General features: G+C 41.4%; 2 protein-coding genes across 4 annotated transcripts in view; one reads left to right on the top strand and one right to left on the bottom strand.

Moving 5' to 3' along the window:
- The window catches only part of uspl1 (ubiquitin specific peptidase like 1), a 504,778-nt gene that overhangs the window by 171,014 nt on the left and 306,478 nt on the right, over positions 1-27,286 (bottom strand). For 2 of the 3 annotated variants that reach the window (XM_060908537.1, XM_060908538.1), the window contains exon 1: positions 4,961-5,067. The exons of the other annotated variant lie outside the window; for it this stretch is intronic. The gene's annotated coding sequence lies outside the window, so the exon portion shown is untranslated. Of the gene's footprint in view, positions 1-4,960; positions 5,068-27,286 lie in introns of those variants that run through there. 3 annotated transcript variants of the gene reach the window in all.
- hmgb1a (high mobility group box 1a) lies at positions 6,738-10,036 on the top strand. The gene is made up of 5 exons (XM_060909632.1): positions 6,738-6,846; positions 8,392-8,551; positions 8,650-8,795; positions 8,938-9,112; positions 9,270-10,036. The coding sequence occupies exons 2-5, from the start codon at positions 8,405-8,407 to the stop codon at positions 9,411-9,413; spliced, it is 612 nt and encodes a 203-aa protein (XP_060765615.1). The 5' UTR covers positions 6,738-6,846; positions 8,392-8,404; the 3' UTR covers positions 9,414-10,036.

Raw genomic sequence — 27,286 nt, 5'->3', positions numbered from 1 at the left:
TCGCTGTATACGTCAGTTACGTCGTTGTATACGTCAGTTACGTCGCTGCGTTTGCATAAATCTTGGTGCGAATATCGAAGCAAAAACAATGCGGAAGAAGCAGCAGCAACAACAATAATAATAAATGACTTCACGTTTGTACAGCTGCTGCTTCTCGTCGCTTAAAAATGGCGATTTTTTGCGGTCTTGTTATTGTTGTCGGTCTTAACAACTCCGCCCCCCCGCTGATGTAAGTGGTTCTTTCCTCTGGCCCAGCAGAGAGTTCGTGCTAGCCTGGAACCGGTTTTTCTGGTCGCAGAGCCAGTTCTTTGTCAGTGGAAACAGAAAACCCGGTTCCAAACTAAGCACTGGCCCCGAACCAGCCCTGGAACTACTTTGGTGGAAAAGGGGCATGTGTCAGCCCTGTGATGACCAGGCGACTTGTCCAGGGTGTACCCCGCCTTTCGCCTGTAGTCAGCTGGGATAGGCTCCAGCTTGCCTGCGACCCTATAGAACAGGATAAAGCGGCTAGAGATAATGAGATGAGATTCTATTCCCTTCTAGTGGGTTTACTGATAGCATGTAGAGCTGGGAGATAAATCGATTTTATCGATTAATTCGAATTTACAGTTAAGGACGATGTGTTTTTATGAAAATCGGTTTTCTCTCAGTTTTAACTTCCGCCACCCCCCTCTGCACATGTGCAGAACGTATCGGGCAGCAGGGACAGATCGGACACTGACACCATAGCCCTCCTCCCGCGCGCTTGCCATAGACACACACAAACAACATGGCAGCGACTGGGGGGGGGGGGGGGGGGGACAGCCGCAACTTGTGCCCAAAAAAGAAGTAACTTCCTCCGTGATCTGGAATTGGTTCGGTTTTGTGGCGTCAGACGCAGACCAAACAAGTCCTTGTTGTAAGGCGTGTTTGAAAACGGTTGCTTCCAAAGGAAGCAGCACGACGAATTTAGTCCAACCCCTTAAACAGAAGCATGCAGTGGAGCGGGAGAAGTGCTGCTCCCAGTGGAACGAACACAGCCGCACCATCCACAGCAAAGCAAGCAACCGTCCCAGACACATTTTCAAACTGTGTGCCTCATGATAAGAATGGGGCACGGTGGAAGGCAATCACAGATGCTATCATGATGTTTATTGCAAAAGACATGGTGCCCACACATACGGTGGAAAAATCGGGATTTTTTTTTTCCTATTTTGTCAGTTTTATTCAAAAGGACAATTTTATTTATTTTTTCGCGGTCCAAATCCTGTGCTCTGATTGGCTGGCGAGCAGGTCCGTATCCTACGGTATGGCCCCCACAACAACAAACATAGTAGCATTTCGTGTCAGCATTTATCTGTTTAATAAGATTTATTTATAATATCAAAAGTCTTATACATTTTTGCCAGCATTTCTCAGGAGAATAGCATTAATTTTGCAGCATGGATAGCGATAACAGTCTTCACAGCAAAAGGGAGTTTTACTACCCTGAGGAAGAAGAAATAAAACACTTCAGGAGAAAGCTAAAAACACCGAGCAAAAACATGGCTGAATCCTGAATGACTCCTATCTGTATAAATAGGGGACTACATAGGCAGCCAAATGTAGTTTTTTTTTTTTCTGCCATTGAAGTGCACTTGTATACCGAGGAGGAAGCAATTTGCATTACAGCCGTGAATGAGGATTCAAAATGGCGACTCACCTCGGTTTTCCCTTTCGGGTGCTCTCGTTTTCTGTTAGAATTTGGTAAAGAAAAAAATATATTATTTACCAGCTTAAGATCGGTCCGTATTGTGAAATACCGTGACCTCGGCCTTGAATGAGGGCCTCAGTCAGTACTTTCAAGACCTCGGTCACGGTATTCCACGATACGGACCTCCCAGCTAGTAAATAACTTTTTTTTTTCAGGGGGCTTTTTTTTTTAAGTTTGAGGGTGCATTGTGTCAGTTTGAAACTAAGCAATGTTGGAGAAAGCTTTCTAAAAAAAAAAAAAAAAAAGTTACTGTATGTTCTCACTATTTACAATGGCATGGTCTGCCATCTCATCTACAAGCTTGGGTTTTGGCTTCTTTTTGGTTTCTGGTTGCATTTTAACCACAAAGGGGAAATTTACAAAATAAAGGTAAAACTTGTTTTGAGCCATTTCTTTGTCATCTGTAGTTTGACTTTAGTGTGTGTGTGTGTGTGTGTGTGGGGGGGGGGGGGGGGGGGGGGAATATATCGATTAAAATCGAAAATCGGATTTTTTGTGAAAAAAAATCAATTTTTTTTAGGCCATATCGCCCAGCTCTAATAGCATGCAATATTATATCACTTATCCTCCATGTATTACGCCGCTGTACCCAATGGAGAATGAGCATGCAACATCGTTACAATATCGCACCGTCAAGACAACACGACGTCACACATCGGAGACATAAAACCTCCGCATTAACGGGTGACAGTGACAATTTGTAAATAAACATGGCCACCAGGTCTGCTTTGTTAAAAACATAAGATTTTGAGAGAATTTTGGCTACCAGGTCGCTTCGTTGTGTGTAGTTGTCGATGTTCATTTTAAAAGTAACTAAGTTAATTACACAAGGGAGGTAAAAAAATTTTTTTTTTAAATATTTGGCTTGACAGGACGCTTTTTCCATGGAATAAAAACATTCTATTTCCTTCTAGCAAGTTTCATTCATTTGGTTTGATTGCATGCGATATATCACTTATCCCCCGTGTATTACGCCACTCTACCCAATGGAGAACGAGTGTGCAATATTGTTACAATATTGCACATTGTCAAGACAACACGTCACATATCAGAGCACAAATATCCAATGAGAAATTTTTCTGCTGCGCACAACCATTTCTGTGTTCGCCAGGAAAAGGAAAGATGTGTTGAACGAGTATGCATGTGCGTGCATACACACATTTTTATTTTATATTTATTTATTATATATATAAAAAAAAACAAAAAAAAAAAAACACAGGACCCCCCCCATATGAGACTCATATGGACTCTCATATTTATGGATATATATTCCTTTTCTTATAATTTCTATGAATTTCTCTTTTAGAAATTTACGACTTCTTTATGTTTTGGGCTGTTGTTTTATTAATGTTAGTCACATGGACTCGTATAACTTCACGAGAGCTTTCATACCTCAGTTGGTGTAAAGCCTAATGAGGAAATTTAGAGAAGTAAGTGATGGTTCCCTTAAAAGATTCACTAAGAAGGGAAAGTGATAGTTTCCCTACAGTCTAAATTCGTAATACTGTTATTCTACTTAAAAGTCGACAATGTCATTAAAATTGGTAATAAAAAAGGGAAGTGTTAGTTTCCTAGCAAAAAAAAAAAAGGGGGAAGTAAGTGATAGTTTCCCTACAAATGATCCACAGTCGTATGAAATTTGGGAAACACTACGTTCATAATCTTCGATCTAGCTTTGCTTCGAAGAATATTCAATGAGTGGCGTACAACTCTGCTGTATGGATGCTTCAAACGAAATTTCGTTGTTCTTTTTTGAGACAATGACAATAAATATTCTGAATCTGAATCTGATCGGAATCTGAATAAGACTTGTGAATTCCTATTCACACTACATATATTTATTACTTGCTCGCAACAATTAATATGTATGACCCAGGAACCTCGACTGAAACCACATCCTCAGAAGATTTGAAAACTTCTATATCTGCCATGTTTTCAGAGATGAAAACTGATCTGAAACATGTAGAACAGTTTGTTGCGACTGCCATCGAAAACTACGCTTATAATGAAGATTTCTGGAGTGATGAAGAGGAGGAATCTGGCGGGAATATCTCTAACGCAGATCTTGCTGGTGACTTAGAAAAATTTCTCTCTCAAGATAAAGATCAACAGAAAGAGAAAAATGCTGCCTCAAGTGAGTTCCAGGACCTCACCCAGGAGTTTGCCACAGGTGAGAAAACAAGCCCATCAATTGATGACGATCTGGTGAAGATCATAGATGGTCTCATCAATGACAAACTACCCAAAGCAAAACTCGACGAGCTTACTGACATATGCCAGACCGGAAAATTGTAAGCTCTTACTGGCTCCTAAGACGAACAGGACTGTGTGGACTCAGCTTAAAGACAACACCAAGAAAGCAGATACTGGAATGCAGAGATGTCAACAGATGTTTTTGACTGCAGCTTATGCCATCCTTGATGCCTCAAAAACAGCATCCGGAGAAATGAAAACCAAACTAGTCCATGCTTTGGTGCTTATCCTGTCTGGCAATAGAGAAATCAATCTGAAGATTGGTGTGTGTGTGTGTGTGTGTGTGTGTGTGTGTGTATGTATGTATGTATGTATGTATGTATGTATGTATATGTGCGTGCATACACACACACACACACTATATAACACAGACACCCCCCCCCAAAAAAAAGGCTTTCAATATTTAACATAAAAATCTAGTCCAAACTTTTATTTTTAATCAGGGCGAGTCACGAGAATTTTACCCCTTAAAATTGGGTAACTGGCCAAAAAAAAATTGAGACTCATGAATTAGGACAAGACGAGACTGGACGTGGGTCTTTGATACCACTTACACAGTTAGTTTATTTATTTTTTTTAACCAGGGGAAAAAAAAAGTGTTTTGTTTAATATTTTCAACCTTAACGTATCATTCTATGTACAGCACTTTGGTCAACTTTTGTTGCTTTAAATGTGTTTTATAAGTAAAGTCTACTCATTTCCTTATTCTATGCGGTTTAAAATGCCCAATTTTCTCAGTATAAACCAATGTACATAATCGTGTTAAAACGTGTCGGGCCACATTTGACCATACCTAAATGGGTCACATCGATAGTTTAGCATCACAACATGCACCAATAGAACCATAATAAAATATCTAGTTACAGCAAGCTAAGCTAATCACTAAATTGGTTAACCTGCACTTTTTATAGAAACCGCATAAAGATTTGATTTCGTTATAACTAATGGTATAACTTTGAAACACTGGTTACATACCTTTAAACTGACCAGGCCATAAACCAGATTAAAACCGGCGTTTATTAGAGACACTTGACTAACACGCTGCACGCCAACATCTCAAGCCTCCATGTGTACGCAGTCTATGACGGAGGGCCAACGTTAAACTTCCGGTCTTGTGATCTTCTCGACAGACAAAAAATATTCAAGCAAAACAACGCCACCACTTGGATTTCACATGTAATAGATAAATAACAGAGTAAATTAATAAACCCTAAATTGGTTTAAATTCGTAATGCAAGGTCATATTATTGCCATTTTAATTTCGTTTCTGTTTTTTTGTCATTTTAGTTTTTGATTGTCTTCTCGTATTGCCTTTGCTTTTGATGAAATGCATTCCATAAAAAACTGCAGCAAAATGATTTAGTAACTCTTAACTATGATCAAGTAATGAATCAGTTAAGTGCTGTGGATACGTTGATGTGGTCAAGTTGGCCGCTGACTGTGATTTAAACTCCAAAATATGTGTGCAATATATCTGTGTGTGAAACTTGAGGCCACAGCTGCGCATCCAGTGAAATAATAGTAGCGAGTGGCTACTGCTCCGCTTATCTCGAGATGTACTGGCTCCACCCCCCGAAAAAAAAGGCCTTACCCTCTACTCTGATATATAAAACACCTAAACTAGGAAAGTGTGGTTGTGGTCAATGTAGTACGGGTAAGTTAACTTGTGAAAATATTGTTATCTATAGCCGCTTATCCTGTGTAGGGTCGCAGGAGCCTATCCCAGCTGACTATGGGCGAGAGGCGGGGTACACCCTGGACAAGTCATCGCAAGGTGGACACATAGACAACCATTCACACTCACTTTAGAGCCACCAGTTAGCCTAACCTGCATGTTTTTGAACTGTGGGGGAAACCAGGGTACCCAGAGGAAACCCACGGGGAAAACATGCAAACTCCACACAGAAAGGCCCTCATCAGCCGCTGGGCTTGAACCCAGGACCTTTTTGCTGTGAGGTGACAATACTAACCACTACACCACCGTGCCAAGGTAAATTCAGTATTAGTGCAGTAGATGGCATACCTCCTGTAAAATTATCCAGCGTGAATTCATTATGCAACCAACCAAAGAAAGTATGCTACTGAATTCACCTTAAACAGCCAAAGGTGAAAGAAAATATTAATCTGGAAATGTATTTCAGTGGCCTGAGTGTGCAAGCATTGTTTCCTTTCTGAAAAGAAAGATGTAATGTGAAATTATTTATTGTATAATTGGAAATACAATGAACAAGATTAGAAACTCTAAAAGGTGCTGTCTATCTTTTGTTGTCTATCATGCTCTCTTTTGTAAATATTGGATGCTTTTTAAAAACAGCATTGGCTCATTAACAGCAAGTAGCCTGATTTAAATTCACACAAAATTATATAAACCGTTATTACATATGATGCTAAAATTGATCTAAGAAGGTGGAGACTATGAATTAAGCAGTGTCAGCCCTGAAAAGGTTTATTTCATTCAGTATTTGCCATTACACTAGAGCGCTCCCTACCACCCTCCATATAAACCCATTGACTGAATGCTCCGTGTAGCGCACAGAACTATAATACTATAGCCTACACACCGCACACTGTCTACCAACACTGCTTCAAGTTCAGCGTTGAAACACAGTGCAGTTTGTATTAGCCCGCCATTTAAAAGATTCATGACGTTTCACAAGAGACATCCAATCCGGCCAAGTCTGTTATTAGAACAATGGAAAGTTTTTAACTAATCAGAGCCATGTTCGGCTTGGCGGTACCCAATAGGACACGAGCCCTACTGAGAGTAATGTTACAGAGCTGAGAGCAGAGTGAGAAGACTGCGTATCGCTATTACCTCCACACAGCCATTGCAGTACAGTGGGAATCAGCAGCCGCCTTTGGTAAGTGTCATATGGAGAAAGTATGGGTTAGTAAAATATATTAGGATAATCCTAATACACAATTGAATTGCAAATATGACTACGATGTCTGCTTTTTATGTGTTTGTCTTTATGAAACAAACACTCATGGTTTTATCATTTTATAAAATGATGACCTTATCTAGACAGAATGTATGGTAATAAACTTATTTTGCACGTTAAATCATTAATGGCCATAATTTTACATGTGTTAGATATTATTAATAGCTAGCGTTTAACGGACGAATGGGTGCCTGAATTGCGTACAAACAAGGTATATGGACGGCAATACTGGCAGCTAGCGAACTAGCAAATCAGTTAGCTTACCTTTGCAGTGCATAGCAAGAGATGTCTCGCATGTGAAAACATCAAGAGGGAAAAATAACAGGAAAATAATTTAAAATGGCAATGTTATTTAAATATAAATTATACGGTAATTTTAGCAGCATTAAACAAGAATTAAAATGCCTCCAGATTTGCTCTTCACTGTGTAATGGCTGACTACTCGCTTAAGAAACAAGGCGAAACCACATAGCCTGTGACAAGCGCAGTTCGCATCAACTTTTTCAAACCGTGTTTTTTAAGTTACAGACCATGAAACGATGTATATTTCACTGGAAAATGAAATTGCAATCTTTCAACGTTCTAACGAATGTTTTTTCTTAATAATCCGAGCATGGAAACGTTGTTTGTTTCGCGGTTGAATTGAGGTGGGTATTACGGTCGCTCTGCCCCCTATTCCATGCAGTGTAATGGCTGAGCATTGACACAAAGAGAAGGAGCCATATTCTCAGTGTTAGTGCATGAAGACAAGCGGCCATTCCGAGCCTACTACAAACTCTACACAGTCCGCGCATAGACTTAATACAGACCAAGTGTATTACTATACACCGGGACGAGCGCATAGGGTTTTCCGATGGAAAAAAAATGGTCAAGAACACTGATTGTCGCGATGTATTTGTTGAGTTAAAAACGAACAGGAAAGCGGGTGGAGACATTTTAGGAGTACTTTCTTTCATGAAGAAGGCTTTCTCACAAAATGGAAGGAGAAATATTGCCGTCGTTGTTGACCTCCTTTCCCTCAACAAGACAGCTTGCGCGCCATTGCTCTCTGATTACATATGAGGAAAAGCGTATTTCAATAGACAATATTTATGTTTATTATATTAAAATTTAAAAATTATACGCCATTAACAACATAATTATCACTTTAGTTGTGAATTTGCTCTTATTACTGATTTTAAAATTTATTAGGGTTTTTTTTTTGTTGTTTTGGGTTTTTTTTTTCCAATTTGTTAAAAAAACACAAATACATCGTAATAACCGAGATAGTATGTACCTAATCGTATTAAAAGGCAAGGCGTATATATTTTAGGGAAAATACCTAAAATAATGGGATCTGATTTACACACACACAATTAAGCATCCAGACTAAGTCTAGTTTAATGGGAGTATTAATGTTGAATGTAATATACAGGATGGTGATGTGGAGCATCTTTCAGTACTTTCTTTTAATATCTTTTTCAGGGATATAAGGAAGATGGTGAAAGACCCAGCAAAACCAAGAGGCAAAATGTCCTCTTATGCCTATTTTGTCCAGACCTGTAGAGAAGAACATAAGAAGAAACACCCTGACACATCAGTCAACTTCTCAGAGTTCTCTAAAAAGTGCTCTGAGCGGTGGAAGGTGTCGTATTTTAGTGTAAATTTTAAAATAAGATTTACTTGTATGTAATTCTTTTTTTTCCTGTCTTTTTTATTGCAAGCTATTTTTATTTGATTCAGACTATGTCAGCCAAGGAAAAGGGAAAGTTTGAAGAGATGGCCAGACTTGACAAGGCTCGCTATGAGAGGGAGATGAAGAACTATGTTCCTCCCAGAGGCGAAAAGAAGAAGAGGTTCAAGGACCCCAATGCTCCCAAGAGACCCCCGTAAGAACCTTAAAGGTTTCCATTGTATAGCCTGGGTTAATCTTAGCACTGATATGCATCAGTGCTTTTTGTTTGGTTTTACAGTGTTTGACGTACAAAAAAAATTGCATCTCACACACACACGCACACACTCATTCTTCAGGTCAGCCTTTTTCATTTTCTGTGCGGAATACCGGCCCAAAGTGAAAGAGGAGACCCCAGGTCTGTCAATTGGAGACGTGGCTAAGAAGCTTGGGGAGATGTGGAACAAGACCTCTGCTGAAGAGAAGCAGCCTTATGAGAAGAAGGCAGCCAAGCTGAAGGAGAAATATGAGAAGGTATTTTTTTTTTTTCTCCAGTTAACAAAAATATCTTTAAGTCGGTCCTTTTGGGATTCATTAGAATATGTTCATTTTGAGTGTTTACTGGTAAATGGAAGTTAAGTCTTAATTACTGTGTACCTGTTTTTTATTTTATTTTATTTTTAAATAAAAGGACATTGCTGCGTATCGAAAGGGAAAAGTTGTAGGGGGTGCTGCGAAGGCCCCCACCAAGCCAGACAAAGCCGATGAGGATGATGATGAAGATGATGAGGATGATGATGAAGATGATGAGGAAGACGATGAGGATGATGAGTAAATTTGTTACAAATTAGAGCTTAAATTCTTGTTTATAAAAGCATTTAACCCCCTGTACACACTTAACTATGGCCATAAATAGGCAAATGTGGAAAAGTGAGAAGGTTAAGACAGTGTATATGATATGGTTTTTAAGCTGTACAGTCCCCCCTTTTGTATAGTAACACTACAAGAGTGTAATGTGTTTGTCTCTCCTCCTGTATCACTGTACTTTGAATTTCTTCCCCTTTATTTTTGGGGTTATGGTAGTCCCTAAACCCCACCCACAACAGTCTAGTGTGGATTGGAGGTTGGTGGGTTGAATAAAACATTGGCTTAGAATTGGACAATTAGGTTGTGCATCACACAGCCTAGTTTAATGTGAGGTTATAGTTCATATCTTATTTTATTTTTCACATCACTATTGTTAGTAAAATGCCATATCAATTGTTTTACTGTACTTTGAATACCACTGTAATTGCCACAATGACTAAAAGAGAAAATGCCGTTGTTACATTGACATTCTGGTATGCTTCTGACATCAATTTTTTTTTTTTTTTTAATAAAAATGTTTTCAGTTTTCTACATTGCAATAAAATTGGGCTGGGAACTTGAAAATAAAATTTATTTAGTTTTTGTGTTGTATTTTAGTGTCGAACAGAATTTTATTTTATTTGTCTCATTTATAAATACAGTCCCTGCTTGAAGTTGATGTAGGAAATAAAAATATATACTGCCATCTAGTGACACCAAATTGTCATAGTATGTTTCTCACTGGACAGCCTTATTTCCTCAAGTGAAAGTTTAAATGTTCTTGTTAGGTCAAGCAATGGGCATGTATATAAACTTGTTCAATTTGAAAGTATGTTTTTAAGCATTTAGTTACGGCTGAGCTGTTTTTTTTTTTTTTTATAAAGTTGAGATTAAAAATGAGCAACGCAGTCAGTCTTGCATTAAGTTATGTGCTGAGTTTGTAAAATGCTAAAAACAAGCATTTTCATACATCTTAATCCTCACCTGCTTGGGGTCTGGGGGACTCTCTAAACAATTTACAAACACCTAACGGTTTTATTTATCTTGTTTTAACTGACTTCCTAATGTGCAAGAGCTGTTTATGAACATGGCTTTAACTAGACATGTTTGTTTCAGAAATCTTTTGGTAAGAATCATGCATGGCTTTGAGGTCTATTTTTACTCATTTATGTATTTTGTATACAATAAACAAGTTGTGTAGTAATATTTTATATTTAGGGGGACTAAAGATATATTGGGACAAATTTTGAATTTCCACTTTTTTTAAGCTTTCTTGACATTGGAAAAAAGGTTTTTGAAATATTTTCATAGCTTTTGATAAATCTAAGTGAAAGCCATTTTAATGACATTTGGGATAGCATGTTTTGGAATTTGGGGCATATGTTTTTACTGGTTGAAACATTTACTTTCATCCTCAATGATCATTAAAAACATTTACAGATGTGCTCAGAATTTTACATACATAGATATGGATGTATGATGTTTGAACATCAATTATTTCTTTGAACTGTTCTTTTTCTGTGGCAGAGTGATTGTTATAACATCTTTTTTAGAAAAAAATTGGTTCACAAGTTTTAGTTTATTTAGGATTTTCTGAAGTCAATGCAGGGTGAAAATTGTGTATACAGGGTCAAAAATTGTGATAAGCCCACTTAGATTATTAATTCAGTGGTGCTGAAAGTTTCAAAATGTCTTAACTTGCCAATGCCTCTTCCTGTTAGTGATCATGATCAATTGCAGCTAGTAGCTCCTCTGTGTCAACATAAAAAGGGTTTGTTTGTTTGTTTGTTTGACAGCACTCATTGGATTGACCAACACATAGTACAATGTGAAAGCCCAAGGAGCTCAGTGCAGATCTTAGAAAGAGGACCATAGACTTAAATAACTCCGGAATATACAAGCGAGTTTTACATCACCATGGACTGAGAGGCTGCTGTCCAAGAAAAAAACCCCTGCTCCAAAATCAACACCTTCAACCTTGACTAAAGTTTTCACTTGAGCACATGGACAAAGAAAAATCTTTCTGGAGGAAGTTTTATGGTCAAATAAGACAGCTTGAGTTGTTGGCTGCAAGGGCCAGAGGAACACTACTAAGTGTTAAGCATAGTGGTGATAGCATCATGTGGCTGTTTTGGAACTGGTATATTGCACAAAGTGGATGAAATAATTAAGAAGGAGGACTTCCTCAGAATTCAATATAATCTCAAACCATCCATGTTGATTTCAGAAAAATCAAAATAAATTAAAAATTGTGCACCAAATTCTCTCTTTTTTTTTTTGCATTAAAGATTTTTTGTGTTTGGGCGCTGTGTGAGACGGCTGCCTCTCCAGTAGCTCTGTAGTTTTTAGCTCTTTAAACCTTTTTTTTCCACCTTTTTTTTTTTTTTTACTTTTTTGCTCTTCTTACAAAGACATAGTGTGTTTTACTATATAACATGGATATATTTAACTTTAACACGCAACCAGGAGCCAGTTTTCTCACTTATTCAGGAGAGGAGCTGCTGGCCCTGAAAACAATGGGACGAGCCAGGATATGACACCCCATCCCGGTGGAGCTGAGGAGGAAACGCAGGGGCTGCAAAGCTGGAGCTAAGCTAAAGGCTAGGCTAGCGGACAACCGGCGGCGCTACAAACCGTCCATTCCCTTCGTTATCATGGGGAATGTGAACTCGCTGCTGAATAAAGTCGACAAGCTTTCCGCTCTGAACAACCAGCGGATTTACCGGGAGAGCAGCTTATTTATCTTTACAGAGACATGGCTAACACACCTTGTACCGGATGCTAACGTGGACCTGCGGGGATTCACTGCTGTGAGAGCTGACAGAGACACTAACACGTGGGAAAAGCAAAGGTGGGGGACTCATCATTTATGTTAACAAGTGCTGGTGTAACCCGGGACATATCTCCGTAAAGACAGTTTTATGTTGCCCGGACTTGGAGCTGCTAGCCGTAAGCCTGCGGCCATATTATCTGCTGAGGGAGTTCAGTCACGTGATCACCTGTGTTTACATCCCTCCGAGGGCAGACGCAGCCGCTGCATGTGAGAGGATTCATTCTGTCACAGCAAGGCTGCAGACACAGCACCCTGAGGCATTTATGATCATTTCTGGGGACTTTAATCATGCTGCTTTGGACTCTACTTTGGCTGCTTTTTACCAGGCAGTGGATTGTCCGACAAGGAACAACAGGACAATTGACTTGCTGTATGCTAATGTGAGGGATGCATACAGAGTCACACCCCTCCCCCCACTAGGGAAGTCTGACCACAACCTGGTTCATCTACAGCCGAAGTACACCCCCCTGATTCAAAGGCAGCCTGCAACAACTAGCTCCATCAGGAGGTGGTCCTCTGAAATGGAATATGCCCTCAGAGACTGCTATGACATCACGGACTGGGATGTGCTGCTTAGCCCACACTGTGAGGACATAGAGGAGCTGACACATTGTCTGACAGATTACCTCAAGTTCTGTGCAGACATGGTCTCCCCCACTAAGACTGTACGGTGTTACCCTAATAACAAGCCATGGGTATTACAGGAAGTCAAAGCTATCCTCAACAGGAAGAAGGCCGCCTTCAGGAGCAGGGATAGGGAGGTGATGAAAGCAGCACAGCAGGAGGTGAAACGCTGCATGAGGGAAGATAAGGACAGCTACAGGAGAAAGGTGGAGCAGAAGCTGAAGGAGAACAGCATGAGGGAGGTCTGGGAAGGTGTGAAAACCATCACAGGCCACAATACAATGACCAGAGTCGTTGAGGGGACAGTGGAGAGGGTGAACGAGTTGAATGACTTCTTCAATCGGTTCAACCAGCCCACGTCCCCCCCACCCTCTCCCTCACTGCAGCCATCTCTCCTTCTTCCCTCAACACACCTCTCCCCAGTCATCACAGCAGCCCCCTCCTCCCCCACCTCAACACAGACTCCTCTATAGAGATCTTGCATGTGACGTCACAGCCGATCCAGATTGTAACAAACGCCATCTTGTCGGTCAAACGCCATATTTCCACCTTCTTCTTCTACTTCTGGTTCTACCTCTGCTTCTACTTCTACCTTTTCTTCTGGAAAACCCTACTATACAATTCTACTACAACGGCTGTGGCTACAAGCTCTCCCTACCTGTGCACGTTTTTTATGTTTTTTGTGTGTATTTTTGCGTGTTGTTCGTCTGTATCGGACTTCAATATCCACTACAACCGTATGGACTTACTGGACATTGGTTTCCAGCAGAAAATGACGGTTTGTAGCGATTTCCATCGCATGCACAACATTCCGGACGAGATAGCGAGACCAGCGGGGTCTCCGTGGATTGTTATCGGGTCTGGCAGTCGAAGGAGGCGAGAGGAAGCAAAAGCGAGGCTGCATGCAGAGCCAGCCTGTTGACTAAGCTCAGAAAACAGCCACTCAAATCTCCACTGCCAAGCCTCTACCTCTCCAACGCCAGATCCATGGTAAACAAGATGGACGATTTGGAATTACAGCTGGAATTACCTTATTCTATTCTATAATCGGCTGGTCAGTGCTATACTCAATACTTAAGTGACTTACCCGTCCAATGAGGATTGTTATTTTCTTGTTTACAAGATGCCGCGGCTGACAAATCCTGAATTTCTGTAAAGATAACTGTCCAGAGATTTATAAGCATGCAGTGCTTCACCACTGAACAGCGAGGGAAAGTTAATGAGGTAATTATACACTTCTGGGTATTCCGCTGGCAGTTCAATATCCACTGACACGGTCATGAGAACTACGTCCGGTAAGCCATAAGGGTCACTAATCTGTAGATTGTTTATTTTAGATATATATCTAGTTATCTGTTCATTAGAAAAATGAGCCGTGTAGTCCGTCGGTTGAAGTTGATCCATTCTGTACACAAGTGCAGCAGTATTCAGCTGTGTTTTTTACTGACAAGATGGCGGCTGTTAACTTTCCGGTCACGTGACTGCAAGATCTCTATACATTACTGCAGACCAGGTCAGAGGTCAACTGAGGAAGCTTCACCCCAGGAAAGCAGCAGGCCCGGACAAGGTATGTCCACGACTACTGAAGACCTGCGCTGCTGAACTGGGTGAACCACTCCAACGCATCTTCAACCTCAGCCTGCAGCTGGGGAGAGTGCCCACCCTCTGGAAGACAATCGTTCCAGTTCCCAAAAAGAATCGGCCCAGCGAGCTGAATGACTTCCAACCGGTTGCACTCACTTTACATCTGATGAAGACGTTGGAGCTAGAGGTCTGCGCGGGTCGGATTTTTCAGTCCCGCTCCTGCCCGCGCCCGCATTGTGCAGTCCCACTCCCGCCCGCGCCCGCAAAGAATTATGATTTTTCAGTCCCGCTCCCGCCCGTGCCCACAAAGAATTATGATTTTCAGTCCCGCTCCCGCCCGCAAATCCCGCATGATGCAGACGTTCGCATTATTTCTCAGGAAAGTTCTTGTCTTGACACAGCGTGATGGTGCTCCACCCCCTACTTTGAGTGGATTTGAGCATAAATATCTACAGCTCACGTTTGTTATTATTTACCTTGTTTCTGAATTCAGCATGTAGTGTCTCTAATAATAATAATTAGTGCTGTCAAGCGATTAAAATATTTAATCGCGAATCGCACATTTTTGTCACATGAGAAACCATTGTAATTCTCTGATCAGCATAAAAAAGTGAATAGGCTTGCTTTATACCAATGTGTGGTTTTTTGTTTTTTTTTTATTGCAAAGCAGAGCTAGCAAGAGAACCATGAAGTGATTTACTGCTTGAGTTAGTCTACAACTCTAATCAGAGAGACAGGTTACACAGTGACGGTAGGCTTGACTCAATGCTATCCCAGAAATCCTTCCTGTAATATGCAAATTTGGCCGCCTCTGATTGGACAGCCAAATTTGCATATTACAGGAAGGATTTCTGGGATAGCATTGAGTCAAGCCTACCGTCACTGTGTAACCTGTTTAAAACACATTTTTAGTTAGCGGGACTGCAGCTTATCACCGCTCCCACCCACGCCTGCATATGTGCACTCCCACTCCTGCCCGCGCCTGCATATGTGCACTTCCGGTCCCGCCCGCGCCCGCAATGAGCTTTCAAAATTTGTCCCGCACTGCTTTGCTGCGGGTCCCGCAGGACTCCCGCGGGAGTGCAGGGCTCTAGTTGGAGCAGCTCTTCCTCAGCCTCCTCAGACCCCAGGTACAACATGTCCAGGACTGTCTGCAGTTTGCGTACCGGGCAGATGTTGGTGTGGAAAACGGCATCCTCTACCTGCTACACCGAGCCCACTCGCATCTGGATAAGGGAAATGGCACAGTGAGGATCCTCTTCTTGGACTTCTTGAGTGCCTTCAACACCATCCAGCCCCTATTGCTTCAGGACAAACTGAACAGGATGCGAGTGGACCCCTGCCTGGTCACCTGGATCTCCAGCTACCTCACTGACAGGCCACTGTACATCAGGCTGAAGGACATCACATCTGACACTGTAATTAGCAGCACCGGAGCACCCCAGGGTATGGTGCTGGCCCCTCTTCTCTTCACCCTGTACACCATGGACTTCTGCTACAACTCAGAGCTGTGTCACATTCAGAAGTTTGCCGATGACACAGCCATCGTTGGATGTATCAGTGATGACAGAGAGGAGGAGTATAGGAGCCTGGTGAGGGACTTTGCTGTGTGGTGCAACAGGAACCATCTGCAGCTCAACATCTCGAAGACCAAGACTGACCAAGTGGTCATTGACTTTGGGAGGTCCAGACCAAGGTCACGACCAGTTCTGGTCAAGGTGGAGGCTGTGGATTCCTACAAGTACCTCGGGCTGTGGCTGGACAGCAAGCTGGACTGGACTTGCAACACCAATCACTTATACAGGAAGGGACAGAGCAGGCTATACTTCCTTAGGAGGTTGCAGTCCTTTAACGTCTGCAGGAAACTCCTGTGGATGTTCTATCAGTCTGTGATTGCCAGCGTCCTGTTTTACACCATGGTGTGCTGAGGGGGCAGCACATCCAATGAAGACACATCCAGGCTGGACAAACTGATCAGGCGGGCCGGCTCTGTGGTCGGCATGAAGCTGGACTCTCTGGTGACGGTGGCAGAGAAGAGGTCTATGGACAAACTATTGAACATCATGGACGATGCCAGTCACCCTCTGCACACCGTCATCAGCAACCAGAGGAGCCTGTTCAGTGACAGAATGCTCCTTCCCGAGTGCAGGACGAACAGACTCAAAAACTCCTTTGTCCCTCATGCCATCAGACTGTACAACTCCTCTCTGGGGGGAGGAGGGGTAACAGGAGGACAGAGGATGGGAAGGAGCAATAGCCTAGCCTAACAATAAGCAATATTGGATAATGTGCAATATAATGTGCAATATAAAGTGCAATATCTTTCCTGCTCCCCACACACACACACACTTACCCTAACCCCACTTCTCCCCCCCTTTCCCCCCTCCCCTTCCTCTCTTCCCTATATCTTATTCTTTTATATTTGTATATGTAAATACTTAATTTATTTTAATTTATCTAGAAGTTTTTCTCTATCTCTATTTCTTTTCTCTGTTTATCTGTAATGATGCTGCTGGAATCTTAATTTACCTGAGGGAACCCTCCCAAAGGGATCAATAAAGTTTTATCTCATCTAATCTATCTAATCTAATGTATGTTGTGCAATCATTCTGCCCCAGAAAAAGAACAGTTAAAAAAGTCACTTAAAGCATGTCCAATGTGGTATTCATGTCTGTTTTAAAGACAGTGGGCCAGCAGCTGTCTTCTCACTATCTGCAGGCGCTCCTCGCTGTGTCATGGCGGTGGTGATAAAAAGACAGTGCCCCACTCTCTGTACTGAAAACAAGCAGTAGTTCAGGAACAGAAGACAAAACCCACCAATTTTGCACTTCATGCCTGTTGTCAGTGTGTCTGTGTCACTCCTTGCCATTAGGGGCTCTACACTAGTGGAGAATGCAAGCAGGAGACAGACTCCAGCATCCCAGCCATGGACCCCATGGTGAAGCATCTCCTTGATGTCAGTGTGCAGCAGGGGCAGATGTTCCAGGAGTTGGCCTATGGCCTTCACACTGTTACCCAAGAGCTTTTGAGCTTAAGGCAAATACAGCCATGATTCCCCTCTCCAACCCAGCCCGTGACACCCAGCCCTTGCTTACCAAGCTCAATGCAGACGATGATGTCGAGGCATTCCTGCACTGCAAAAACCTATGTCTTAGCAAATGAAAATATCTTGAATATAGTTGAAACGATCTAGCATTTCCTATTAGAAGAATTACAAGAGACCAATTCTGAGATTATTAAACCTATTTCTAGATTGCAACCAACCTATTCCAAGACGTCTTACCAAAGTAAAAATATCTGTCCATGCAGAAAAATAATTTCACTAGTATTCATTTTCTCAAATTCAGTTTTCAATTTTTTGCAGTGTTGGGACATTCAAGAGGATTGCTGAAAAGGAAGGCTGGTGATCCAGAGAGTGGGTTCATATGACAAAGCTCAGCAGGCTTACCATGCTCTCCCCCTGTTCGAGACTGAGGACTATAATCTACTCAAGGAGAAGAGCCTGGTCCGCTGCAGGCTCTCCTCCACATAGCCACCTCCAAGCTTCACCAGTGGATCTACAGTCAGGAGCCCAAGACAGAGATAGACGGCCTCTTGTGGATCACTCAGAGGTGGCTCCAACCTGACCAGCTCACCCCCCACAGAGATCGTGGAGCAGGTTGCTCTTGACCACTTCCTGCGGGGCCTCCCAGATGATGAGCGGAGAGTCGTGGGGATGAAAGTGGTCCAGCTCCCCAGAGACATGGTTGCTGCACTGCAGTGTGAGCTAGTCACCCTGGAGATGGGGAGGGGAGAGAACAGGACTCCATTCCAGCATTAGCCCTGCTACTTTCACAGCCAGAATCCTAGTATGCTCCGTAGGGCACAGGAGGACCCCCCGCCATAACCATTACCTCAGGACGAGCCAATGCCTAAGGAGACAGAGCACCACACAACAGCTAGGCCCTATAAACCTTGGTTGTTGGGATACACTTTTCATAATCCATCATAATCAGGCTGAACAGCATTCTAATGCTTGCACGCCTGGGTTCGGGGAGCACCATCACTCTGACTCATCCCTTGGCCCTGACAAGGACCTCTTAACCCCATGGAAGCCTGGCCATCAACTGTGTGCATGGGGATGTGAGAGAGGTCCCTACTGCAGGTGTCCAGATAGGGGGCCAAAGAGGTGAGTGGAAGGTAATGGTTGGTCTAATCCCTGATCTTCCTGTACCTCTCCTTGTAGGTAGAGACTGGCTGGGGTTTCCTGCATGCATGGCTGCCCCAGAGCAGGGGAGGTGAAAGAAGAGCTCCAGAAGATCGGAGTAGCCACAGCACACCCTGCCAGGCATCCCTAGGACTGTGTTCTTAGCTGAATGAGAAATGGTAGCTGCAGAAGCCAAGGCTGAAGGTGAGCTGTCCCTATTCCCTCATGCTCTCTCTACTTTATCCCAACAGGCCATAAAGGAGGGGAACTTTGGGAGTGAGCAAAAGGAGGATGACTGGCTGAAGCACTCCTGGGGCCAGGTGCTACACACTGATAGGGAGAGCCTGCACCCCCACCAGGAGCTACCCCCAGTCTACTTTCTGGTGAAGAGGGGATTACTGTACTACCACTGCAATTGCCAGGGTAAGCCCTGTCACCTCATCATCATCACCAGGGCAAAAATTGACTCCATCATGCACCTGGCCCACACCCATCCACTAGGCAGCCACCTAGGACCCCAGAATACACTGGAGAAGATCTGGGACTGGTTCCACTGGCCAGGAATCATGGCCAAGGTGCACAACTTTTGGTAGTGGTGCTCCCAGTGCCAGCAGACCTCCCCTCACAGGCCAGCCCCAGTTGATTCCCCTTCCTATCATAATCATAATCAGAAAAATTGTATTGTCTGTCATGACAGAAAATCATCTTAAGCGTGGCTCAACAACATACAAAAACAACAACCAGACAATTGACATACAAAAGATATGTTCCTAAAAACAAAATAAAAGCAACTAATAAAATAAATAAATAAGGGGAATAAGAAAATAAAATAATACTGAGAATACAGTTTGTGTGCTGATTAGCCTTCTATAATGGTGATGGTTATAGAAGTAAAGAAATGTTATTGTTTATTTAAGGTTTTTATGGCAGTGGGATTGAATGAGTTACAGAAAATGTTTTTCTTGGCAAAGGGGGCTTTGTAGCGGCAACCTGATGGTAGTAACTGGAAAGACTTCTGCAGGGGGTGGGTGGGCTCTGCTATAATGTGGTTAGCCTTCCTTTTACCTGCTTGTATATGGAGTATAGATAACTGAGTTTGGTTTTCACCAGTTATTTTACTTGTTTGATTAATGATCTGAGAAAGCTTTGACTTGGTCTTAACAGAGATGAAACTGAACCAAGATGAGATATTGAAATTAAGTACTGATTCAATGAGTGCTTTGTACACAACTGTAAAAATGTATTCGACATTAAAGCCCCTGAGTTTCCTCATCAGGAACAGGCATTGTTGTGCCTTTTTGTACACCAAGTTGATGTGTTGGGAGAAAGACATGAGACTGTCAATCTCTGTGCCCAGGTAAAATGGTGCTTGAAAGTTTGTGAGCCCTTTAGAATTTTCTATATTTCTGCATAAATATGACCTAAAACATCATCAGATTTTCACACAAGTCCTAAAAGTAGATAAAGAGAACCCAGTTAAACAAATATTATACTCAGTCATTTATTTATTGAGGAAAATGATCCAATATTACATATCTGTGAGTGGCAAAAGTATGTGAACCTCTAGGATTAGCAGTTAATTTGAAGGTGAAATTAGAGTCAGGTGTTTTCAATCAATGGGATGACAATCAGGTGTGAGTGGGCACCCTGTTTTATTTAAAGAATAGGGAACTATCAAAGTCTGATCTTCACAACATGTTTGTGGAAGTGTATCATGACATGAACAAAGGAGATTTCTGAGGACCTCAGAAAAAGCATTGTTGATGCTCATCAGGCTGGAATAGGTTACAGAACCATCTCTAAAGAGTTTGGACTCCACCAGTCCACAGTCAGACAGATTGTGTACAAATGGAGGAAATTCAAGACCATTGTTATCCTCCCCAGGAGTGGTCGACCAACAAAGATTGCTCCGAGAGCAAGGCGTGTAATAATTGACGAGGTCACAAAGGACCTCAGGGTAACTTCTAAGCAACTGAAGGCCTCTCTCACATTGGCTAATGTTAATGTTCATGAGTCCACTCAGGAGAACACTGAACAACAATGGTGTGCATGGCAGGGTTGCAAGGAGAAAGCCACTGCTCTCCAAAAAGAACATTGCTGCTCATCTGCAGTTTGCTAAAGATCATGTGGACAAGCCAGAGGGCTATTGGAAAAATGTTTTGTGGACGGATGAGACAAAAAAAATGTGGCTTAAATGAGAAGCATTATGTTTGGAGAAAGGAAAACACTGCATTCCAGCATAAGAACCTTATGCCATCTGTGAAACATGGTGGTGGTAATATCATGGTTTGGGCCTGTTTTGCTGCATCTGGGCCAGGACGGCTTGCCATCATTGATGGAACAATGAATTCTGAATTATACCAGCAAATTCTTTTTTTTTTAAATATTTTTATTAGGAGGCAAGGCACGTCAAAATAGGAATCAATGTCGAATCAACATTAAGTACCACACCATCCCTGCACAACAATCTACAAAATACACATACCAATACCACAGAAATACTGTGCATCTCGATGAATTAAGAGAAAGGCATACAGTCTACCTCCTAGGATTTTTTTTTTCATACAAACAAGAAAAAGACATTACACAATTCAAAGAAAATAAAAATTAATAAATAAGTAACTGGAAGTTCTATTATGTAATAATTAAATATTAAAGCTGCACAGTACAAATAAAACCAAAAGGCAGAAAAAAACAACCCCTAAAAAATAAATAAATAAATAAAAAGGGAGAGAGAGGGTCCGTCAGTTAGGGGGCAGAGACTGGAGAGAGTGGAAGAATGTAAGAAAGGGAAGCCACTTGTTATAAAATTTAGCAGAGTTACCATTCACTGAATATCTGATCTTTTCCAACTTTAGAAAATACATGATGTCATTGAGCCACTGACTACTAGAGGGAGCTTTAGTCGACTTCCAGTGGAGAAGAAGGTGGTGTCTTGCCAGTAAGGAAGTAAAAGCTAAAATATCTAATTGATGAGAGGTAAACTGGTTATGGTCCTCTGGGAGCCAGAATATAGCAACATGGGGGGAGACTTTTATGGTCACTGAAAGTATTTTAGACATGGTATCAAAATAATTCAACCAGAAGCAAGAGAGTAGTGGACAAGAGTAGAACATATGGGTTAAATTGCAGGATGAGGCATGACATTTGTCGCATTTGTCGGCAATACTGGGATAGATTTGAGACAATCGAGCTTTGGAAAAATGGACTCTATACAGTACTTTAAACTGTATAAGTGTGAGACGAGCACAGGATGAGCTTGTGTGAATTTTCTTAAGAGCAGTCATCCTCCAAGTTTAGATCCGGTTCATCTTCCCAGGCAATCTTAACTTTAGTAACTGGTGAGCAATCAAAAGAAAGAAGTTTGTTATAAACTTTAGAAATAAATGATTTTTTAAGTGGATCGCAGTTTAAAAAAACCTCCCAGTGTAGAGTAGGCGGTGAGGAAGGAAAAACTGGAAACAAAGCTTTAGCGCAGTGTCTAATTTGAAAGTATCGAAAGAGATGAGAAGGTGGGAGATGAAATTCTCTTGAGAGATCTATAAAGCTGCGAAAAATACCATCCTTGTAAAGGTCTTTAAAACATTTCAGGCCTTTATTATGCCATGCGAGAAAGGCTGAATCTGTAAGGGGAGGTTAAAATAAATTATTCTTCAGTAAAGGAGCTAATGTAGACGCTGACTTAAATTTGAAGTGCTTCCTAAACTGATACCAAATTTTAAGTGTGGAGTGAACCACTTGATTATTTGTAAAGCCAGAGAGGTTAGATGGAATAGAAGAGGTAAGTAAAGCAGGTAAGGAGGATGAAACACATGACTGTGCCTCCAAGTTGCACCATGGCAGATTCGTAGATTTGAACCAAAATGAAATTATATGAATATGTGCCGCCCAATAATACAGTTGGAAATTCAGAAGTGTCAATCCACCATTGAATTTACAGTGGTGCTTGAAAGTTTGTGAACCCTTTAGAATTTTCTATATTTCTGCATAAATATGACCTAAAACATCATCAGATTTTCACACAAGTCCTAAAAGTAGATAAACAGAACCCAGTTAAACAAATGAGACAAAAATATTATACTTGGTCAGTTATTTATTGAGGAAAATGATCCGATATTACATATCTGTGAGTGGCAAAAGTATGTGAACCTCTAGAATTAGCAGTTAATTTGAAGGTGAAATTAGAGTCAGGTGTTTTCAATCAATAGGATGACAATCAGGTGTGAGTGGGCACCCTGTTTTATTTAAAGAACAGGGATCTATCAAAGTCTGATCTTCACAACACGTTTGTGGAAGTGTATCATGGCACGAACAAAGGAGATTTCTGAGGACCTCTGAAAAAGCGTTGTTGATGCTCATCAGGCTGGAAAAGGTTACAAAACCATCTCTAAAGAGTTTGGACTCCACCAATCCACAGTCAGACAGATTGTGTATAAATGGAGGAAATTCAAGTCCATTGTTACCCTCCCCAGAAGTGGTCGACCAACAAAGATCACTCCAAGAGTAAGGTGTGTAATAGTCAGTGAGGTCACAAAGGACCCCAGGGTAACTTCTAAGCAACTGAAGGCCTCTCTCACATTGACTAATGTTCATGTTCATGAATCCACCACCAGGAGAACACTGAACAACAATGGTGTGCATGACAGAGTTGCAAGGAGAAAGCCACTGCTCTCCAAAAAGAACATTGCTGCTCATCTGCAGTTTGCTAAAGAGCACGTGGACAAGCCAGAAGGCTATTGGAAAAATGTTTTGTGGACGGAGGAGACCAAAATAGAACTTTTGGTTTAAATGAGAAGCGTTATGTTTGGAGAAAGGAAAACACTGCATTCCAGCATAAGAACCTTATCCCATCTGTGAAACATGGTGGTGGTAATATCATGGTTTGGGCCTGTTTTGCTGCATCTGGGCCAGGACGGCTTGCCATCATTGATGGAACAATGAATTCTGAATTATACCAATGAATTCTAAAGGAAAATGTCAGGACATCTGTCCATGAATTGAATCTCAAGAGAAGGTGGGTCATGCAGCAAGACAATGACCCTAAGCACACAAGTCGTTCTACCAAAGAATGGTTAAAGAAGAATAAAGTTAATGTTTTGGAATGGCCAAGTCAAAGTCCTGACCTTAATCCAATGGAAATGTTGTGGAAGGACCTGAAGTGAGCAGTTCATGTGAGGAAACCCACCAACATCCCAGAGTTGAAGCTGTTCTGTATGGAGGAATGGGCTAAAATTCCTCCAAGCCGGTGTGCAGGACTGATCAACAGTTACCGCAAACATTTAGTTGCAGTTATTGCTGCACAAGGGGGTCACACCAGATACTGAAAGCAAAGGTTCAGATACTTTTGCCACTCACAGATATGTAATATCGGATCATTTTCCTCAATAAATAAATGACCAAGTATCATATTTTTGTCTCATTTGTTTAACTGGGTTCTGTTTATCTATTTTTAGGACTTGTGTGAAAATCTGATGATGTTTTAGGTCATATTTATGCAGAAATATAGAAAATTCTAAAGGGTTCACAAACTTTCAAGCACCACTGTACATCTCTGAAGTATGGATTTACGGATCCTGGGAACCTTTCCACACCATAAGAAATCAGAAATAGTTTGATCAATTGTTTTAAAAAACTGCTTTGGCAGGAAAAGTGGGAGACAATGGAACAAAAATAGAAATTTGGGCAAGATGTTCATTTTAACTGCATGAATTTTTCCAATTAACAAGAGAGGCAAGCTTCTCCATCTTTGGAAGTCAGATTTAATTTTAGACATTAAAGGTAAAAAATTAGCAGAAAAAAGTGACTTTAACGTTCTGGTAACGCTGATCCCAAGATACCTAAAGCCAGACAGATTCATCTTAAAAGGGACATCTGACTGTGTAAGCTGTGATGCTGAAGCATTAATAGGATAGCATTCACTTTTAGAGATATTCACTTTATAGCCTGAGAATGATCCAAATCTCTGGAAAGCAGATAAAATTGTGGGAATGGAAAGGACAGGATCTGAGACATATAACAATAAATCATCAGTATAAAGTGACAACTTAAATTCTGTGCCCAATCGTGAGATCCCTCTAAAAGTTGAGGAGGACCTCAGAAAGATTGACAAGGGCTCTATAGCTAGTGCGAACAATAGAGGAGATAGGGGACACCCCTGTCTGGTACCACGGGTTAGAGTGAAAAAACTGGATTGGATGCCATTAGTGGAGATGCTTGCTTATGGAGATGTATAAAGGAGACGTATCCATGAAATGAACCCATTTCCCAGTCCAAATTTCTTTAGTACAGTAAATAAATAGTTCCATTCAACCCTGTCGAATGCTTTTTCTGCATCAACTGAGATTACTACTTCGGGTGGTGTTGTGGTAGTTTTAGAGTAAATAATATTTAGGAGTGTGCGGACATAAAAAAATAACTGCCGCCCCTTAACAAATCCGGTTTGCTCATGTGAGACAATAGTTGGTACAATGTTTTCCAGGCGACAGGCCAAAGCTTTAGCAAGGATCTTAGCATCTACATTTATTAATGAGAGAGGTCTATATGAGCTGCATAGATTTGGATCCCTATCTTTTTTTAAGAGGAGACTTATGGAGGCTTGCCTTAAAGTGGGAGGGAGAGTGCCATGTTCCAGTGATTCTTTATAAACAGCATGCAGTAAAGGGAACAGTTTTTCCTGAAATCTCTTAAAAAATTCAACTGGGAATCCATCAGGGCCAGGAGCTTTGTTATTTTGCATGCTACTCACAGCGAGAGTGATTTCTTCTACTGTTAATGGTGAGTCAAGTTTTTTAGCAGCATCTAAGCTTAACACAGGAAAATTGAGGCTATCCAGGAATGAATTCACTTCAGTGGTGTCAGGTGAAGATTCAGACGTATATAAAGAGGAGTAAAATGAGTGAAAAACAGAATTAATGATAGTGGGATCCTTATGCAATGAGCCAGATGAATCTTTTATCTGAGGGCTCACACGTGAGGCTGCCTGGCGACGTAGTTGATGAGCCAGGAGCCGACTTGCCTTGTCGCCATGTTCATAATATGTGGAGCGTGATCGTAAGAGAAGTCGCTCTGCATCACTAGTGGTGATGAGATCAAATTCAGTCTGTAAATCAACACGTTGTTTAAGTAAACTGGGAGAGGGGCAAGTAGCGAGTTGTTGGTCCAGTTTGGTGATATTGGTAGAGAGTTCTTGCAATTTGGTTTTACGAGACTTATTCAAGTGGGCAGAGTAGGAAATAATTTGTCCCCGCAAGTATGCTTTTAATGATTCCCACAGCAGTGCACAAGAAACAGGTTCCATATCATTTTGATTTATAGAGATATAATCATCAATTTTAGTTGCAATAAATTCGGTGAACTTATCATCTGAGAGAAGTAATGTATTGAACCTCCAGGGTGTTGAGTACCGGGGTTGTGAAGAGAACTGAATATCTAAAGAAAGAGGAGCGTGGTCAGAAATAACAATCGGGTGGTAATTGACAGACAGTACTTTGGGAATTAGTTTAGCATCAATAAAATAATAATCAATCCGAGAGAAAGACATGCATCTGAGAAAAAAATGAACATTCCTTGGTACAAGGGTTATAAAATCTCCAAGGATCAATGCAACTGTTCTTGGACATAAAATCTGAAAGTGACCTCGACATTAAAGAAGGGGTCAGAGTTTGTGGGTTAGAGCGGTCTAGGTTGGGATCAATTACACAGTTCATGTCCCCTCTAGTTATAAGAAGGCTGTTGTTCAATGAGGGAAGACATTCAAAAAGTTTATTCATAAAGTGTGGATCATCAAAATTGGGGGCATATATGTTAACTAATAAAACGGGAGTATGGAATAGCGTGCCTGTAACAATTAAGTATCTGCCATTTTTGTCTGATATCACTTTAGAAGCTGAAAACTGAATTGACTTACCAATTAAAATAGCAACCCCCCCTGGCTTTAGAGTTGAAATTAGAGTGAAACACCTCGGAAACCCAGGAACATTTAAGTCTGAACTGATCTTTGACGCGCATGTGGGTTTCCTGCAGAAACACTAAGTCAGCTTTAAGACGTTTCAAATGAGCAAATATCCTTGATCTCTTAATTGGACTCCCCATGCCTTTAATTTTCCAGCTCAAAAACCTCACAGAGGACCCAATATGTGGAATATCAGAAGTACTTGCATTGGTGGACATATGCTAAGTACCTAGAGATAGAAATAGACTGAATGCGGACCCCCAAGGAAGGAAGGAAAAGAGGGGGAAAAACACAAAAATAAACACACACAAAAAACAAAATAAAACAAACAAACAAACAAACAAAAACACCACACTTACAGATTGAACCCCCCACCCCACCCCATTGCACTTACAATGACCCCATCCCCAAACGATGGAGAACCCAGTGCTAACTCCACAAGGAGTCAGATCCCCAAAACAAAAACTTACGGCTTTAAGCATGACTATCGAGCTTCGGGTTGAGCTCCTGCAGGCCTAGCAACATTTGACAGAACAGTACAACCAATCAAGTCCAAGTTGAAGTGAAAACTGAAAACCACACAGTGTGTGTATATGAGAATAGTAAAGAGAAAAGAAAAGAGGAAACAAATGAAATAAAGTAATAACTGTCAATATTAACTGACACTGCTTCCTCAAGGTTGTG

The sequence above is a fragment of the Neoarius graeffei genome, chromosome 25 (assembly GCF_027579695.1).
Source record: "Neoarius graeffei isolate fNeoGra1 chromosome 25, fNeoGra1.pri, whole genome shotgun sequence".
NCBI lineage: Eukaryota > Metazoa > Chordata > Actinopteri > Siluriformes > Ariidae > Neoarius > Neoarius graeffei.
The sequence above is the reverse complement of the archived record's forward strand: the minus strand, read 5'-3'. Positions and strand labels throughout refer to the sequence as shown.

Bases quoted from the DNA above. Each gene is read 5' to 3' on its own strand.
- hmgb1a (XM_060909632.1), top strand. From the start codon at position 8,405: ATGGTGAAAGACCCAGCAAAACCAAGAGGCAAAATGTCCTCTTATGCC. The intron at 8,552-8,649 runs GTGTCGTATTTT...TATTTGATTCAG, and splicing joins AGTGCTCTGAGCGGTGGAAG to ACTATGTCAGCCAAGGAAAA. The intron at 9,113-9,269 runs GTATTTTTTTTT...TTTAAATAAAAG, and splicing joins TGAAGGAGAAATATGAGAAG to GACATTGCTGCGTATCGAAA.